This window comes from Ricinus communis, chromosome 6, assembly GCF_019578655.1.
Source record: "Ricinus communis isolate WT05 ecotype wild-type chromosome 6, ASM1957865v1, whole genome shotgun sequence".
Classification (NCBI taxonomy): Eukaryota; Viridiplantae; Streptophyta; class Magnoliopsida; order Malpighiales; family Euphorbiaceae; genus Ricinus; species Ricinus communis.
This window is the reverse complement of record NC_063261.1, coordinates 29034179-29052511: the sequence shown is the minus strand read 5'-3', so window position 1 is coordinate 29052511 and position 18333 is coordinate 29034179. Positions and strand designations below refer to the sequence as shown.

General features: G+C 34.7%; 3 protein-coding genes across 6 annotated transcripts; 1 reads left to right on the top strand and 2 right to left on the bottom strand.

Moving 5' to 3' along the window:
- Positions 1 to 1767: 1767 nt before the first annotated feature.
- Positions 1768 to 4101, bottom strand: LOC8260859 (tRNA (guanine(26)-N(2))-dimethyltransferase). The gene is made up of 6 exons (XM_002523003.4): positions 3512 to 4101; positions 3073 to 3273; positions 2882 to 2981; positions 2463 to 2663; positions 2284 to 2346; positions 1768 to 2187 (listed from the first exon to the last, which is right to left on the bottom strand). The coding sequence occupies exons 1-6, from the start codon at positions 4099 to 4101 to the stop codon at positions 2074 to 2076; spliced, it is 1269 nt and encodes a 422-aa protein (XP_002523049.1). The 3' UTR covers positions 1768 to 2073.
- Positions 4102 to 4374: 273 nt separating this feature from the next.
- LOC8260858 lies at positions 4375 to 13696 on the top strand. Its single transcript, XM_025158057.2, has 11 exons — positions 4375 to 4516; positions 4754 to 4883; positions 7818 to 8137; positions 9082 to 9261; positions 10269 to 10361; positions 11008 to 11190; positions 11264 to 11366; positions 11455 to 11640; positions 12179 to 12687; positions 12804 to 13264; positions 13349 to 13696. Exons 3-10 carry the CDS (start codon positions 7913 to 7915, stop codon positions 13257 to 13259), a joined length of 1935 nt encoding a protein of 644 aa, XP_025013825.2. The 5' UTR covers positions 4375 to 4516; positions 4754 to 4883; positions 7818 to 7912; the 3' UTR covers positions 13260 to 13264; positions 13349 to 13696.
- A 165-nt stretch (positions 13697 to 13861) lies between these two features.
- On the bottom strand, positions 13862 to 17395 carry LOC125370404 (alpha-galactosidase 3-like). Of its 4 annotated transcripts, none has more exons than XM_048375630.1 (8): positions 17074 to 17395; positions 16688 to 16766; positions 16059 to 16123; positions 15881 to 15963; positions 15311 to 15401; positions 15112 to 15170; positions 14624 to 14764; positions 13862 to 14087 (listed from the first exon to the last, which is right to left on the bottom strand). In XM_048375630.1, the coding sequence occupies exons 1-8, from the start codon at positions 17120 to 17122 to the stop codon at positions 13887 to 13889; spliced, it is 768 nt and encodes a 255-aa protein (XP_048231587.1). In that variant the 5' UTR covers positions 17123 to 17395; the 3' UTR covers positions 13862 to 13886. The 4 variants fall into 4 exon arrangements, with proteins under 4 accessions (XP_048231587.1, XP_048231588.1, XP_048231590.1 ...); XM_048375631.1 differs by having other exon boundaries at positions 17125 to 17395; XM_048375633.1 differs by lacking the exon at positions 17074 to 17395 and adding an exon at positions 16967 to 17042.
- Positions 17396 to 18333: the final 938 nt, after the last annotated feature.

Here is an 18333-nt window from a genome sequence, read left to right as displayed (position 1 = left end):
TGCTTAAAAGTTCAAATAAACCTATCCAACTAGAAGAATCAATAGAGGATATTGAAAGCATAGAGTCAGGTAACATTTCTTTACTTCTTATATGTGTTTGTTTATTGTTGATGTTGTTAAGTTTTATTGACATAATTTTTTACTTTTATTGTAGAAATTATTCAAAATCCTGAGATTGGTGAGTCCCTTATGCCAAGATTAAATGTGGAGTGCTAATTTTGAGGGGAGGTAATAACATTCCTTTGCTAATTTTGGACATGTATTTTAGTGCTACATAAAGTTTGTAAATTTATTTATTTTAATGATTGCCATCTGCAAAATATTTTTATGCTAGCAGTAACATATATTTTAATAGTTTGTATTTGAATATTGAATGAATTATTATATTTGCAAGTGACTGAATTGCAAAACAGGTTATTCAAGAATGTGATTGCAATTCTAATTCAGATTTTCATACTACTTTTTTTAAGTTGGTAATCATATTTTCTCTAAATGTATTTGATTAAAGATGAGATTAAAGTTGTGTTTTTAAAATTTTTTAGAATTGAAAATAGCACCGAACCGAACTGTATTTAACTGTAAAATTGGTACAATACGGTATTGGATCCTTTTATGTTTGGTACGGTATTGGTACCTTCAATTTTAAAATAACTGAGGTTTGGTATGGTACTGGTGATTTATAGATAACCGAATTGGACCGATCCGTGCTCAGCCTAGTAAACAATATATATGGCAAATATATTTATTTTTATATACATTTTAATTGTCATTAGCATTTGTATATTAATTGATTTATGGTTTGGCTAATTCTACTAATATTCTTAATGAAAAAAATAAATTAAATTAGATTATAATAACTATTTTTACTATTTATGTTATTAAATTTTAAATGATAAATTTTAAGGAGGTAATGTTGCTAAAAATTAAAGTACAAGGACGTAATATTAAAAAGTAATGTTCAGGGGGCAAATGTTTAAAAATGTTAAATAAAGAAACTTAAAAATTCATTTATATTCTCATTAATAGAGAGTGTGGTACACACACTAACCTTTTGTTAAAAGAGAACCTAATATCAACAAAAATAAAAGTGTAAAGACTCAATGTGAACAAATAAAAGTGTAACTAAAATTTCTTACAAATAATAAAAAGTGCAGCGAGGCTAAATATGCATTTTTCCCATAAACAATAATGGAAAAAGAAATGAAGAAAATATATGGAAAATGATTCTCCTTCACTCTCCTTGTAAAAAGTTAAAATTACTTAAACTCTAATTTGAGATGTAAAAAAATTTTAATCTATGGAAAGACACTAAAATTTGGTCAATTATTATTTTTATTCCTATAATTTTAATTAAAAAATTAAAAATCTAAATAATTTTCCTTCCTTTCCTTTAATGATTATTTATTATGTAAAAAACACAAGAGGATAAATATTTTCTTTCTCTCTACCTTAAATTCCTTTTCATTCTTTATTGTCATCCATAGTGAGAATTATGAAATCAACGGTTAAAATATAGGATGTGAGGAACAAAATATTAATACTTTTTACTATTAACTTTTAAAATGCAATTTAGGTAATAAAAAAACTCATTGACATATAAATTCAAGGAATGATTGAAAACAAATATAATGATAATAATATTAATAATCTAAATTCAAAATTAAAGTGTATATACATCAAAGCTAATATTTTGTGACAATAATCCCCCCTGAAAAGAATTATGTCACTAAAGATAATTTGAAATAAATAGAAACAAGAAAATACATAGTTCTTTCAACCCTTTTTTAATATTGAAATGAATTTGAAAGACTTTAGTTTGATTTTGTTGTTGCAGATTGACTTGGTGCAAGTAAACCATTTTACAAATAACTTCATAATCTTACAAATTGGCAGATCAAACTAACTCTACACCAATTGATAAACCTATTTCTTCATTGAGATATTGGTCGGAGTTGGACAAAGATTCAGCTTACAAGAGAAATTAGCCTTTCCTTCTTCCAATGAGCTTTCATTCCCATCACCACCAGTTTTGAGCTGCTACGGCCCGTATGTCTGCCCCATAATCACTTTACATCAAATTTTTTTAGCACCCTGGAGTTCCTTGGCTAGCCTAATGAACACTGGCATAGGACAATCTGTCTTGATTGCATTAGAGGCAATGTGCGACCGACTAGCAGCATAACCCTCCTAATAAAACCAAATGCACCAGGCCGTTAGACTGGGGAATATCATTTAAAGCCTCCTGGCTGGTCATGGTGAAATGTTATAGTTATGGCAGCACACCTGGAGGAGAGTGTTCATCAAGGTCTTTATTGGAGGTGAATTAATTTTTGCACGGCTTGCCATCTGAAATGATTAAAGGGATAACTAACAAAATCCTCCTCGAATTTTATAAATAAAGTTGCAAAACATAGCATATTGACAGAAACAAATAAAATGAATGCACAAGGATTTTAAAAGACCTCATCCAGTTTAATGAATCCAAATGGTAATCTGGGGTCGCTTTCATCTAACATCTGTTTCAAAAGTTTATCCAGATCAGCTCCTACATCATTTCCTACCCATCCCCATTGCTCAGCCAAATTCAACATTTCTGTAATGAAGGTAGCATCATGAAGAGGTCCTGTCCACAGGGGTCCAGAAACAGTAAGGGGCCTATAATCCTGAAAAAACAGAGCAACAGGAAAAAAAATTAGCATATCCTAAGATATATAAGATGCAACCTTGATCATAAGACTTGTGGTGTAATGCACGGTGCCAAAGCTAGCAAAAAAGAGACTACTGGTAGACATAGGTTGGAAGATTAAGCGAAACAAAATAAGGTAATACTACTCAGTGTAGCACATCGTAAAATGGAACGGTTAGAGAATGAAAAATATACTTCATTGCTGCAGAAACTGCAACTAAAATGACCAAGCTCTTCCCATGAAAATGCTCGAGTATTTCCACATTGATTGCAGTAGGTGATGAAACCATAATGCCTAATCAAAATGGTAAAGCCATTTTGTAAGTACCAGCACCAATATAAAGTGTCAAACTCATAAAAATATAAGCCACTGAATTATAGAATACCTGTTCTCATGTTCCTTCCCTCGATTCACTCGGAGCATAACTCTAAAAACTGGTCCATGATATGAGTAGTATGAAAAAAGTGGGGTAACATGATAACCCAGCAAAGATGCTTCCCTCACAGCCCCACCTATAAGCATTCGCAAACCAACCTCATTGGAACAAGGCATAGGGCGAATATATGCTCCATATGCAGCTAAAGAGCTAGACCATAAAAATAACAAAAGTATAACCATACTACTCAACCCAATTACGGAACTCATTTAAACTACACGAATTAAAAAGAAATAACTCTGTCTCCACCAAGTCCCAAAGAACTGACTCTGTTTTTCAGTAATAAAAACAAACAGAAGCACTAAAGCAATAAACTTTTGTATTCAAACAATACCAAGACAATCATTTTAACAAACAATAACAGTTCATTTCCAAAAGAATTACTCACCAATGAGGCCTATGACCACCAGAAGAGTACCCATCAGTGGAAGTAAGATAAAGCAATCCGTCCAATTTTAAAGCACTCATTGCACTCCTTAAAAACAAAGAATCACTTCCAAATGAATCAATGTCAATCAAGTCAAAGAAGTCCCTTTGCAAGTAACACTCAGTCAATACTCTATTCGCGTCGAAATGTGTAACAACCCACTTTCTCTCATCACCAAAACCCCTTCCTACTTGCTTCAAATTCCCAACAATAACACCTCTATACTCATCATTTGCATCATTTGCCAATACAAAATCAGCTTCTGCTTCAATTAGGTACCTACAAGATCTAATTCCACACCCACACATTGCATCAATAACCCTTAATGTGCCTTTCGATTGCTTATATAGAGCTCCTGCCAATATCCCCAAGTCTCTACCTTTAGCACTTTCATGGCGATAAAAGGAATCTCCAGTCTCAAATTCAATACCCCTTTCTACTTGAAGCTCAGAGTTACAGTGAAATTTATTGAATTGAGGTTTAAAGATTGGAACTTTATTAGGGTATTGGGGTGGTCTATAGAGAAATAAAGAAGGGGATAGAGCTAACATGGCGGGAAAGTTATAGGGCTTAGATGATTTTAGAAGGGTTTTAGATGGGTCAGTTATTTGACTATGTAAATGAACGGTCCTTCTGATTAGATAAGTTTTACATCCACGAGATTTGGACACGTCAGCAACAATTCAACTTTGATTATACTGGGTTTTCTTTTGCTCTTTTTTTTTTTTTTTCTCTCTTTTATTACAATTTTCTGCGTTTTCCTGCGTCCGAATCCAGTTCGAGTAGTAGAAAGGGTTTAGTGGATTTGGGGTGCTTAAAGCTACTACCTTTCTTCTCTAATTTATGGAGAAGATGTTTAATTTGTGCTTTTGTGAGTCACTTTATATGAAAACAGATTTGGAAATTAAGCACAGTAATAAGGCAAAACAAAAAAAGGAGAGAGCACCCTGTTTGGCACTTACCAAGGTATTTCCTTTTTCTAACGTCAAATTTTTAAGATTTTTCCTTTTCTGTAATTTCTGTCAATGTAAAAATGACATAATGTATTTGCTGGTTTGCCGTTTCCAGTTTTTGCAGTTTTTTAGCATTTTTATTGTGCCCCATGTTTTTCTTCATTTCTTTTTTTTGCACTTGTCAGTTTTGGTGGCTTTTGTTCTGAAATTGGATTTGGCTTCATGTAACTGTTTCAATACTTGCTTTTAGGAAAGTTCCACTGTAGTTCTGGTTTGCAAAATGCAACGATTGGCTATCATATACTGTCGTTCAAGGGATTTGATGAATAGGGTTTGACTGACCCATATTGCAGCATTACTTTCAACTTACCTCTGGCAAGGTATGCAGATAATCTTGTTATAAACATTCTCATTGTAATGTTAGTAACTTGAGCTTAGTCATCTATTTTGGTGTTTCTGCCGTTTTTTGTTTGGATTTGGTTGATTTTGTACCCTACTTACTAGGGTTCCATGTATCTCAATTCTCAACCATTTCTCTTTGGAGCTAGGCTTGATACATGGTTAAACATTCTATCATATTTAGCTTTTGTAAGAACTTGTGAACTCTAATTAAGGTTGTTTATTTTTAACTACATTTTCCGAGTTAAATCTTTCTTAAAATTCATATGATTGATAGAACTTGGAAAATCTAATACAACTGGACTTTTTAATTCAAATATCTTGGAATTAGAATCTATATAAATTCTCTTTGAATCTTAAAATCTAGTTTAAAAATTATTCTGCCAGTTCATATATTCAGGTGTTTCAAATAATTTGTTTCCAATTGGGCAGACATTAGACCAAATGACTGAAAGGGTAAAAAAGATAGCACTTACATACAACTATGACACTTACTAGTTTACTAGGCAGAAATATAACCATTAATTTTTTGCTGGTGAAGCATACCAATATTTCTATTTCAATCACTTCTATGCTGATTGCAATGATATTTGTTTTGAATATCAAACTTTAATGTGCTATAACTTGATATACTGGAAAACCTTCAGTTTACCCTCAATTCTCAACCTGTTTTTCTTTTAAGATTAAGGCTTTTGACAATAAAAGGTTTGCAGTTATAAAACATGGTTTGGCACTGTTGGGCTTAGTGAGTCTTAGTTTAAATATCAATTTTATTAGACAGGCAAAGGAAAAAGAAAAAAGAAAGAGACAGAGAGAAACAAAAAACAATGTCTTTTCTTCTGACTTCATAATCAAAAGCTAATAAATTTTTTTGACATTATTATACTATTTTTGGACATTTGTACTAAAAGTAGTAAAAAGTTTGCAACTTTATAAAACTTTACAACATTACTACCTGATTTACAATCAGCCTTTGACGGAGAATCCGAATTAACAAATCTAATTTTCGATAAATCAATAAGGCCTCTCGCCAATTTTACGGAGAATCTGAATTCCAACGACTTAGAACCCAGTTTTGAGTGTTTCTTTCTTTATAATAGATTATGTACTTGATGATCAGGGTAGAGCTTAGATTGCCTGCTAAATATTCTCTTTGTTTATATTTCTACCGCCTAATTTGGTTATACTATCATTTAGATACCACCTGATTTTGGTCACTATCATTTGGATTACATAGCATCTGCTATGTGACTCACAAAATTAGGCACGTGCATTCTGGTTGCTAAATTTTTTACCTTTTTAACCTATTTGGTTAGTTTCATGAAGATTTGCAACTTTAGAGGACTACTTTGTGAGGGCTGCATGCATGTTGACCATCTTATTTTGTATACTATAATTTCGTCCATCTGTGACGCAAATGAAATTATATAACTAGAAAGAAACACTGATTGATGATTAGATACACTTGTGTCTCATTCTTCTCTCTCTTTCTTTCTTTCTTTTTTTTTTTTTTGTATCCATCTGCTAATTGTGTTTGACCGCATGCCCGCATTTATGTGGGGACTAACACTTTATGAATATGGTTCCACACCACATAATATCGGTTGTCACAAGTCTTAATTCATATATGGATAATCAATAAGTTAGTTGAACTATAGAAAATTTACAGATGATTTGCGTAGACTCGTTTGTTAATCATCGGGAGGAGTTAAAACCAGGATCCCAATGATATTGACCTTTCCAAAACAGCTTCGAGTGTTTTATAATAGCTTTTGTACAAGGTAGTTGGCATTTTCCTCTGACAGTGAATCACCTAAGAAATGGGCAGAGAAACCAACATTTCATTTCTGTGCAATAAATGCAATTACTAAGTGATATCTAGGAATAAAAAAACTAGATCTGAAATCTACAAAATTTGAATCACAAAGGACAAGGAAATAGGAGTCTGAATCACACAGGATAACTATTAGGAATTTAAAGCCTGAATGGGAAATAGCTAAAAATTGATCTGTCACCAAATCTAGCTTCTTTCTTGCAAATAAGGAAGCACAACTTTACTTTTTAACCTTATTGCAATTTGTCTCACATTCTGTGTTGGTCCATTAATGAATAAAGACCACTTTGCTAAGAAAATCTCTCCAGATTCTAACATTTAAAACTCTTCTTTTGCTTGGTGTGAGGCTAAATTCAACCATTTTCTATTGGATGGAAAGACTAGTCAACAGCAGGATTTGTTTATTTTCTCTTGTTTCGTCTCTTTAATTTTCACTTGAGTACAAATACTAATCTCATTCTGGGGTTTCGCTTGAAGATGAAAGGGGAAGAGATGATGGGGAGGTTAGAAGCTTTTTATTTTCGTTTTCCCTTTGTTAATATCACACCTGTCCTTATTCCTTGCTTTTATCCATGCTTGCCGACCCATATATACAACTCTTTTCTTTAAAAATCTAATCTCATTTCTGTGGAAATAGTAATCCCACTTTCTGATCCTATTCCACATGGTACCAAAAAATCCTACTTTTTCTAAATAATCCCGGTTTTTTCTTTTTTTCTTTTCTTTTTTCTCTTCGGCATTTCTCTTTTTCCTTTTTCCTTTTTTATGGTTGTTTCTACTCCCATTGTACCAGTTCTTCTTCTATTATATAAAGGCTGAAAAAACCTTCAAAATATAATAGAGAGTGTTGGAGTCTGCAAACAGTGTAGAATTACTTTCAACTGCTTCTGAAGCACTGGACAGCTAATTTTTGTTCTCAACTGGTGCCAATTTCACACATTGGTTATTTCTGCTTCTTTAGCAGTGTATCTCTACTTATCATTCCTTTTCTTAATCTACTCTTGATGTCGGCTTAAAATTTTTGTTTTGGTTTCTGCTTATTCATTCATTTATTTGAATTTCTGATTTTTTACTGCCAAAGGTTCCATTATTGAGTTATACGATCAGTTAAAAGGAAGTATCAATGGCACCGTGCAATGGTGAGGAATCCTAAGTTTTTCTTTGGAACTTAAAATTATGGGAGATCTTCAATGGTGTTTGTCTTCTTGCTCTTCTTCAACCTCTTCCTCCCATTCACTTGATCTATACCCATTGTCAATTGATTCGGAACTCTGGCTAATGGCTGAGAAGAGGACCCAGGAGATACTTTGGGTTCTTCAACCTTCTTCGTCTTCTGAGCAGAAGAGAAAGGAGGTTATTGATTATATTCAAAGGTTAATCAAGCATCATTATGCAACTGAGGTGAGAAATTCCCACCCTCTTTTCTTTGTACATCTTTTTTGAGGGGCAATGTTATATTCAATATAGTTCTTTTTTCTTTCCTTTGATGTAGTTTCTCTCATTTAACATGATATGATTAGCCCTAGAAAATTTTCTTTTCCTCCATTAAATATTTGTATGTTCTGGATCTTTCTTCTTAGTATATTTCTATATGTTTTGATAAAGTTTTCTTACAATGGAAGTCTGTTTCCATATTTTCCTTTTAATTTAGCAAATATAGTGGTTTAAAAATACGGATTCCTCATTAAGAAGGTCTCATCTTTTGAGGTGTTGGTACTGTAAGGATTTGAACTGCTATAGTTGATCTATGGACAGTTATTTAATTTATAGGATGACTAATAGGTCGGTCTGTGTTTTTCTACTGAGAGGTCAGTTAGATCATAGATCAGTGAACCTCATGCATTGATTTTCACATCTCCTTATTTTATCTAGTACTTGCATATTTCCAGCTCCTCATAACATGGCCGATTCCATCATCCATGCCGTGTATGTGGTGGGAAACTCATCTTTTCACCTACAAGAATGGATATTAGTAATTAGCTTCTCTAGTTTAGGGGGACTTGGTGAGAACTTAACCTACATGTATCATCATGTGCATGCTGTTATAGCCTGATCCTAAAAATGTTGAGCCAGAAGAATTTAAGACGTACAATCCTTTTCTCTATTAACTTATTAAATTCACATTACGTGGAATTTTGGCGTTTTGTTATGTGAAGTCATTCAGATCTGTTCACCTATGCCAATTAGTTGAACACTTTTGGGATCTGAGGGGCCCTCTTGACTTTTAACTGCATTTGAGCATTAATGCTTTGCCAAGGGAGATCAATGAACAATTAATTCAATTTATTCACGTAGTATTATACAGACCTTAAACTAACATGAAGTCTTTGTATTTTCATGTACAGGTCTTTCCATTTGGTTCTGTACCACTGAAAACATATCTTCCTGATGGAGATATTGATCTAACTGCTCTCAGCCATCAAAACATGGAAGAGGATTTGGCTAGAGAAGTCTGCGATATCCTCACATATGCAGAGCAGAATCTTGAGTCTGAAGTAAAAGATGTACGATATATTCAAGCACAGGTTAACTTTCTTCACTGTAATCTTTATATTGTAAAGTCATGACTTTGTAGTCCATTCCAATATCAATTAAGTTTCATCTTAGAACTGTACTTATAGATGCACATTTGCTTTTTCTGTTATCGCGTTTTGTCGACACTGTTGTTTCAATTGCTTCCGTGCTGACTTTGTCCTTTTTCACCTTATGTCGCTTTGTTTCTCAAAGCTTAGAAAATCTTCCTTCTGCCTGTTTGTAGCAAATGAAAGTGGTATTATTTTAAGCTGAGTCATCTAGGCAGTTCATAAATGGTTTCTCGACCTTAACACTAACTCCCTTTTAAGCACTATTAACAATATGGGCATGGTATTTATAGTGCTTCTACATTCTGAAAATTGCCATGAAAAGGCTATTACATTTATGAACAAGAAATCAATATGAGAATGTTGACAGCTCTTTGGATGCTGATCAATGAGAGTATTATTTATTTATGTCGTGCTCATTTAAATTCTTAAACAAACAAATATGACAATTAAAACTGTCATAATATGTTTTATCTTTTCCTGAATGTTGTAGAAATTGTACCATTACTTGTCTCTTCATAAATATGCAAATAGTTTATTCAAGCTCTGGCATCTAACTTTTTTCATATACCCCTGCATTCATTTGCAACCCTATACAGAGACTTCCTAGAAAGCGAAGTTTAGATTCTCTCAAACCTAAGATGCTTTGAACCCTAAATAGAGAATTCCCAGAAAGAGAAGTTTAGATATTCTCATATCTAAGATGCTGAAAGCGCTTGCAATGATACCATGTTACAGTAAAAGCTGAAGAGAAACAAAGTACGTTTACTATTCAATTTTATCTAAGTCTAGGCAAAATTGAGACTGTCCATTGAACATATATTCTTAAGAATTGATGCATGTTTATATGTGCTACTAATTTAACGGAAGCAATGCTTAGTAATTCTTTTAACAAAATATTCAATTCTTTGTTGCATATGATGTTTCAATGTTACTATTTTTTATGACAGGTCAAGGTTGTGAAATGTTCTGTGAAGAATATATCAGTTGATATCTCTTTCAATCAAATGGCAGGGCTCTGTGCTCTTTGCTTTCTGGAGCAGGTACATTCCTATTCTACCCCTTGGCTCTAAGTTTCCTAAAAACATATTACCACTCAATCTGTTATACTATTGGAGGGGAAGAACATCAAGATGAATGGGAATCAAGAGTTTTTTCAGAGTAGTTAGTGCGTGGTTGCAGTTTCACTGATGGGATATTACTGTTTTCTTTACATTGTTTTTCTCAAATTATTGTTTCCTTATGTTGCAAGGGTACAATATTATCTTTAGGATTATTTTGGAAAGAATTATTCCTTGTGAAAACTGTCACCAACTTAAGCTGGTGCCACTTTTAACTTCTGTTTCCGCACATTCGTCTTGGCATTCTTATCTCTACCATGCTCATCCTGTTGACAAGTGTACATGTTGTAATGCTATGTGTATATGCATGTTTATATGTATGTTTCATGCCTGCAAGTGTGATTTTACATGCTCTCCTTGCAATGGCTATTTGTAATTATCTTTTCAGCTTAGTGTCGTCATCAAATACTAGATTTGGTCCTTTCCATTTCTGATGTAATTGTTTGTTTACCTAAAAATCCTGGCTCTGAGATTCTGTGTTAAATCTATTATTTGGTCTCTTTTTTATCAAAAGAAGTCAAAAAAAAAAAAAAAGGTAGCATCTTATAGTGTTATAATGGTTTTTCAGGTTGACCAACTTATTGGGAAAGATCATCTTCTCAAACACAGTATTATCTTGATCAAAGCCTGGTGCTTTTATGAGAGTCGAATTCTTGGTGCCCACCATGGCTTGCTCTCAACATATGCATTAGAAATATTGGTCTTATATATTGTAAATGTCTTCCATTCATCGCTACCTGGGCCTTTGGCGGTGAGTATTTTTAAATTCAGAATTTCTTTTGTGCATCTGCAGATGAGAGTTAAGTTTAACTTTCTGTTTACAGGTACTATATAGATTTTTGGAGTACTATAGCACTTTTGATTGGGATAACTATTGTGTCACCATTAACGGTCCTGTTGCAATATCTTCTCTTCCGGAAATTATGAGTAAGCAGTATTAGAATGTCTAGAGAAATTCTTTCAGTTACTTATTCACTCAAATCTGATGTTGATTTATTCTTTTGGGGTATTGCAGCAGAGGCACCATATAGTAATCGGAATGAGTTATTGCTCACTCCAGAGTTTCTGAAGAGATGCAAAGAGAGATTTTCAGTTCCTATAAAAGCAGTTGAAAATGGAGGCCATGAATTTTCTATTAAGCATCTCAACATATTGGATCCTTTAAAAGACAGTAACAACTTGGGGCGTAGTGTCAGCAAAGGTATGATTAATGATAGACACTGAAGCTATGTTAGGTGAAAGACAAGATAACAAAGGTTTGTGTTTGTGCATACTGCATCCGCAATGAACTTCTTATATGTTTGTAGAAATCTTACTCAGGATACTGCCACAAATTACTGAATGAACATGAACTGGTGTTGTGGGTTGGAAAATACTTTGCACATCATCTTCTACTGATGGACGTTTGATATATCATTTTGTAGTCATGACACAAGTAATTGTCTGAATTTAGGAAAAACAGTGGAGGCTTTCTATACCTATAGATGCATGAAAATTATCGGATATCTTATACATTATGTACATTGATATGTACACATATGCGCATCAGCACATGTGTTCCCACAGGCATGAACACATGCACACGTGTGCATATAGACAGAGATAAGCATACACAATGTTATTGTCATCTTTATCTGTAGAGGTGAACTTAAATTCTGGTTTTATTTGTGTTTGCGTGTTGAGGTCATAAGTCCCTGGTGTAAATGATCAATAAAACTGATCAATTTGTCTTTTACCAGGCAATTTCCACCGTATAAAATGCGCCCTTTCCTATGGGGCTCAAAGACTTGGAGAAATCCTTATGCTACCAGGAGAAAACATGGGTGCAGGACTGGAAAATTTTTTTATAAATACTTTGGATCGGAATGGGAGGGGAGAAAGGCCAGATGCACCAGTTCCTGTACCCACTTTTGGCACTGGAAGATCTGAGGCATCTGATCTCAGTGGAGACTATGACAATTACTACAATGGTATACTACAGGGCCAGTGGTATCACAGTTATTCACTGCCTGTTTCTCCCCAGTTGACTCCCCCGTCATCTCCTTCCCAAATCCAGCAAGGATGTACTTGGGATACACTGTCTCAGTTGCTGCGGTGGAAGCAGAATTTTTTGTCTCAAAGGGGCACAAATGTATTTGTCCCAAGAGTGCCATACCATCACCCTTATGCTGCAAAGGTATATGCCACTGCTTCTAGTACTGATGAAATGGGGAAGTCACGAGGAACAGGCACATACATCCCTCATGTGGTAAATCTAAATTTCTTGTTTTTCTTGATCTGTCAAATTGACTGAGCTTGTGGATTCTATACCAAAGTAGATAAAAGTCATTGACCAAAAGAGAGAAAAATTCTTGAACTTTGCAGAGCCATCATCCTTGCAGAGATAAGATGTCATGTTTCAGGGTGAAGAATCCAGATTCTCTGACTTACAGTTCAATAAATTCTCGTCGAAAGGCTGAGAAAGTTGAAGGTGGCCCAGAGGCAAAGAGTGATAATGAATGCTGCCTTAATCTATCACTTGATCAAAACAAAGCAAGAGAAGAAAATAGTGAGAATGGCAGCTGTCCGGATCTTTCACTGGATCAATTCCCACTTCTTTCCTATCAGGCCAGTCATCGCATCTTGCAGTCCCCGCAGGCCAAGGAATGCTCTAACTCGATAAGGAGCATTCCATTTGGAACTTTCAGGCATATACCATCTCCACTGGCACTGCCTTCATCAGTGACAGGAGTGCAAACAGAATCTGTTCCAACCACTTCGGAGATCATACCTGCTATCCGGGAAACGGGAATGCTGAAGCAACAAAAATCATTAGACTAATATAGGTATATACAGCATTCTCTCATATTAATGCCTTGAAAACCATATACAATATTCTAAGTTCTCTTCTTGCTCATTTGGCACTGCAGGGTTCTCAAACAACAATAACACCACCTTTATGTCTGTTAATGCATGAAACAAAGGATTCAAGGTGAAAGATGGAACCAACAGTAGAACAGAAAGACTGATGAATATGTTTTATGTAGATCTTTGTCTGCATAGAGATTCCCATTCAGAAGCATTCAAAAGTAATTCTGCTTCTGCTTTTGGTTATCCCTCTTTGGCCCTACCTCCGTTTTGCTAAAATAACATTAACTGCTTGTAGAGGATGGCTATTTTGAACTTCTTCCATCCGTTTTTAGGTGATTATGTAGGAATATGCAATTAGCTTTTATATTATAATATAGCCCCTGAAGGGAAAAAAAACTTAAAACCTATCTTTTCTCATAAAACTGTTTAAACTTGCTAGTGGAAACATTGAGTTGGATTCCTTTCACCATTCAGGACTTGCATATAAGAGAGGGTAATTGTTCCAATGCACCATAATGCATAATATGGCTAGAAAATCCAAGTTTCTACGTACTCAGTGATACTCCTTGCAATAAATAAAAAGGGATTAACGTACTGCTATAATAACACACTCATCTCATCTTCACAGGGATTAGATGCATTAACACTGAAGCGTATATGCATAAGTAGAATCACACCATACAAGAAACTAACTTTCAGCACGCAACACTGTCCTGGGAGTAAAAATATACATTGAGCAGCATGTGCATCTACTCGAGTACCAAATGATGCTGCTGAATCTCCTGTAATGTCTTTGTGCTGCAAGCCAAAAGAATCCTTAATGAGAATGCTGACGTATGAAAAGATAAAACGCTTGAACCGAGTTAAAAGAATTTGGGCCACTTCGGAAGTCCCCTGAACACACATCACTTGGTAACTTACTTGACTGCTATGAAATTGTGAGGTGTTTATTTGACATGTTTGCTCCCATTTGTAAAATGAAAAAAAATATTAAACATCTGAATCTTTGATTGGAACATAATTAACCCCAGTTAAAGTCAAAACGAAGTTTAGATTGATCACAAATCCCAGCAAGGCATAGCCATGCAACCACGGGACAACTTTATGCTCTTAACTATAGAATTTTAGGACTTGAAAGGCTTCTAATACTCTAAGGTCAGTTGGATAGGGTATGAGATTAAAACATGAGTTATGTATGATACTGCTGTATCATTGATGCTTGTGATCCTGAAACATGACTGTTATCAATACTTGCCAGGCATGATTAGAAAAAAGGGTCTTATAAAAGGATTGCTAACAAATTCTGTTTAATCCATGCGATTCAATTTCCTCACCTGCCACAGGTCTCGCACCACGACAGTGGTGCCAGATTCGACCCCAAGTGCATCCCATCTAACTGTAATAGTTGCAGATTTTGAACATCGGTTACAGAGAACAACAGCCATGCGATGTCCAGTCAAAGGGCCTGCCCAGACCTGGAAATAGTAACAACTACTTAAATAACCAGGTTAAGGATTTGAATTAACACAGGACCAACTCAGTTTATCAAATATATAATTATTAGCCAGATATGTTGCAGTACATAGAATATACGCCTAGCCTTATTTCTCCATTAAGCAACTGTTGCATTTCTGAAGAAACAAATGAGCGAAAATCGGCTCTTTTCTATTAAAGCCCCATGTAAATACAAGGCAATTCTTGTCTTCAATCATAGAAGACCCAGGTCGACATGAAACAATTTGAATGGGAAACTATCAATTACTCAGCTCTATTCAGGTGTAATTTTGTTGAATCTATTATAAACACATGCAAGAGGCAGGACCTGTAGGCAACCATCTGTTCTAGAAGTTTGAACTTTCCTTCCCTGAACCCCATGCGGGTCTAAAAAAGAATCAAAATCTTTTTCTCTTTAGTATTTCAGGCATGGTATACTGAAGAAACAATAGTATAGAAATCTGCCAGAAAAAATGGAAATGGTAGCAAAAAATTCTTTAAACAAGTCAGAGAGATATCAGATTCACCTTGGTTTACAGCAATGACTTCCTTATTTGTTAGAATCTCATAAGTTTCTGCTGTCATGTTTCTTACATCACAACCAATCAAAAGCGGGGCCTGCATGTTCATGCTCAAAATAAGTTCATGGATTCAAACTTCCCTGAGAACCCACATCAAATACTAAACATTCACGCAATGCAGAAGGATATGGTAATCATATTTGTACACATTAGATTGCATAAAAAAAAATTGCGTCATCTGAATTACACAACTCTATCCAACTAGGCAAAGCCTTAACAAAAAATATATGGAAAATTTGCGTCTTCTGAATTATACAACTCTATCCAACTAGGCAAAGCCTTAACCAAAAATATATGGAATAAGCTACATGATATTTGTTCAGTTGCTTAGCTCTATCAAATATGTTTTTTATATTGTATTACCTTCATAACAATCATACAAAAACTTAATAGATGAAATAACTAAACCACTGTGCTGATTATCTTTCTGGCCCAGAAAAAAGAAAAAGAAGATTGTCAATTCAAGCATACATCCCAAAGCCAATGAGTAAAATAAATAGACTTCAAAGGTCAGACCTTCATCAAAGCCCAGATGCTGAAATGTGTGCGACACTCCTGATAGGTCATGCCTCCATTACCAACTTCCAACATATCTGGATCTGCCCAGGTAAAATAACATAGATAATAAGATACAAATTTGGGACACTACAGCTGAGCCTTCATGCGAGCATGTTTCGAGAAGTCAAGTTCATACCATTCCATCCACCAGGTCCTGCATATGCTGCCCATTTATCATTCAGATCGGCTATAGTGGTCATGCTTAGCAATAAATGAGAAGACTCTATCAATATGACAACCGAATTGCAGGAGAAAAAGAACTACCTGTAGTTCCTACTATGAAACAGATAATTCAGGTAGTAATAATATGCTCAAAATCTTAGGACCAAACTGAGGCAGTGCTGCCAGCTGGCATTTAGGTATTAAATTAATGTATATCAAAGTAATTATGTTATAGAATAAGTTCCTACTGGCTTTTAAATAAAAGTAAGACATTTGGGTGATTAACTAGCAAACTTCTTATGGTTCTCATTTTATTTATCATTCATTGCTCCAAATAATTTGAATTTTCATCTATGCAGAGCTAATTAGGTGGTTATGTTACTACAGTTATTCATCGCCGTTTTCTTATGACAGAACAGTAGCACAACAGCAAACTAAATCCGTGCAGTTCAATGAGAAGGGACTAGATTTATTCACGCCAAGAATAAAAGGAAATCATGTTCCAACCCTTTAAAAGTAACTGTCCTCTAAACCAGATATTGAAGCCTGCTTGGCACAACACATATTTTGGACATATATTAGACTCCAGAAGACTAATCTTACCCATGAATCATTAATGTCATCTGTTGTGCGCCAGCTATTTCCAACTTCTCCAGCCCACAAAGCAGGGTCATCAACACCCCTGTCAAAAACATGACAAAAGAGTCAGCATTAATCTCATAACAAAAAAAGAACAACTAGGGAATTTACAGAACTAGATGGAGTAATTGCTTTATCATTCACAAAGCAAATAGAAAATTGTGCGACCAGTAGCATTTAGAGCATCACACATTGGTGGCTACATAGAAATTACCAAAATTACATAAGTTGAGTTTAAGGTACCTAGTGATGGTTGTACAAAAACCTAAACAAGACTAGGTTAAACATGACACCTTTCTATTGGTATATACCGAGATTGAAACAGTTGTCACACTATAGATAATCCACACCTGATAACACAATACTAAGCATTAACTTGATATAATAATTCCCAACCATACAATAATAAGTCTCTGAAGGTGATCGCTGTTGGGAATTCTGTCAATTAGGGATTTAGCTTTGATTCAGCCATATCACAGATATATGCTAGGATTTGTATTATATGTAAATATAGATAGTCAAATCTGTAAATTAAGAAAAATTGGCTGCTGTCCATATTTAAATTTAGTTTTCCTTTTTTTCTATTATTACTCTCTTTATTTAAAGAGGACTTTGTAATCATTCAAAAATTAATCAAGACACTTTTTCTTGAATATTTCCTTAGTTGGTATCAGAGTATGGTTTCTCTTAACATGCCTGAAACCCCAAGTCTGCTTTTGTTTTTTTCCCTTTATATTGCCCTAAACTTGTTAAGCCATGTATGAGGTTACATTAGAAACCACCCAAAGTCCTGCTATTGCTGTTCAAACAAAAACTTCCGAGACCTAGCCACATCATTCTAGTACCCATTTTGCCCGAATCACCACTATTCATTTAAATGGTGATAATTTATTTCGCTGATCTTAATCTTTTCGGTTGTATATTCGTGAGCAAGGGAAAATTGGCTACATTACTGGGGACAAGAAAGCTCCTACAGCAGGTGATCCATTATACCATATTGGAGATGCTGAAAATTCCATGGTTATGACATGGCTGGTCAATTCCATGGATGAAGATATCAGTTCAAATTATATGTGCTATCTCACTGCAAAGGAATTGTGGGACAATGTCAATCCGATGTATTCTGACCTGGGTAATCAATCTCAGGTTTTTGAATTGACTTTAAAACTAGGAGAAGTTCAGCAAGGCAATGACTTCGTTACTAAATACTTCAATTCATTGAAGAGATTGTGGCAAGATCTCGACTTATTTAACACATATGAGTGGAATTCTACTGATGATTGCAACCATTACAAGAAAATGGTGGAAGATAGTCGTATTTACAAGTTTCTTACAGGCCATAATGTTGAGTTTGATGAAATGCAAGGAAGGATCATCAACAGACCTCCTCTCCTTTCTATTAGTGAGGTTTTCGCTGAAGTTAGGAGGGAAGAAAGCTGAAGGAATGTCATGCTCGGAGAAAAGACCATTGGTGAGTCAATTGAAATTCTGCCTTGATTATTAATGCTGCTGCATGCAAGGCTACAAATTACCAGCGCAGTTGTGATGAGAAGTCACAGGTTTGGTGCGATTACTGTAAAAAGCCGCGACATATCCATGAAAGCTGCTGG

What these genes read in the sequence shown, in the direction of transcription:
- LOC8260859 (XM_002523003.4), bottom strand. Translation starts at nt 4,101, where the DNA reads ATGTTAGCTCTATCCCCTTCTTTATTTCTCTATAGACCACCCCAATAC. An exon ending in GATTCATTAAACTGGATGAG is followed by an intron (nt 2,347 to 2,462) that starts GTCTTTTAAAAT and finishes TAATCATTTCAG; the next exon opens with ATGGCAAGCCGTGCAAAAAT. An exon ending in TGATGAACACTCTCCTCCAG is followed by an intron (nt 2,188 to 2,283) that starts GTGTGCTGCCAT and finishes TGGTTTTATTAG; the next exon opens with GAGGGTTATGCTGCTAGTCG.
- LOC8260858 (XM_025158057.2), top strand. Translation starts at nt 7,913, where the DNA reads ATGGGAGATCTTCAATGGTGTTTGTCTTCTTGCTCTTCTTCAACCTCT. An exon ending in TACGATATATTCAAGCACAG is followed by an intron (nt 9,262 to 10,268) that starts GTTAACTTTCTT and finishes TTTTTATGACAG; the next exon opens with GTCAAGGTTGTGAAATGTTC. An exon ending in GGGGCGTAGTGTCAGCAAAG is followed by an intron (nt 11,641 to 12,178) that starts GTATGATTAATG and finishes GTCTTTTACCAG; the next exon opens with GCAATTTCCACCGTATAAAA.
- LOC125370404 (XM_048375630.1), bottom strand. Translation starts at nt 17,122, where the DNA reads ATGGTTGGGAATTATTATATCAAGTTAATGCTTAGTATTGTGTTATCA. An exon ending in ATGACATTAATGATTCATGG is followed by an intron (nt 16,124 to 16,687) that starts GTAAGATTAGTC and finishes TTTATTGCTAAG; the next exon opens with CATGACCACTATAGCCGATC. An exon ending in GCATCTGGGCTTTGATGAAG is followed by an intron (nt 15,402 to 15,880) that starts GTCTGACCTTTG and finishes ATGAACATGCAG; the next exon opens with GCCCCGCTTTTGATTGGTTG.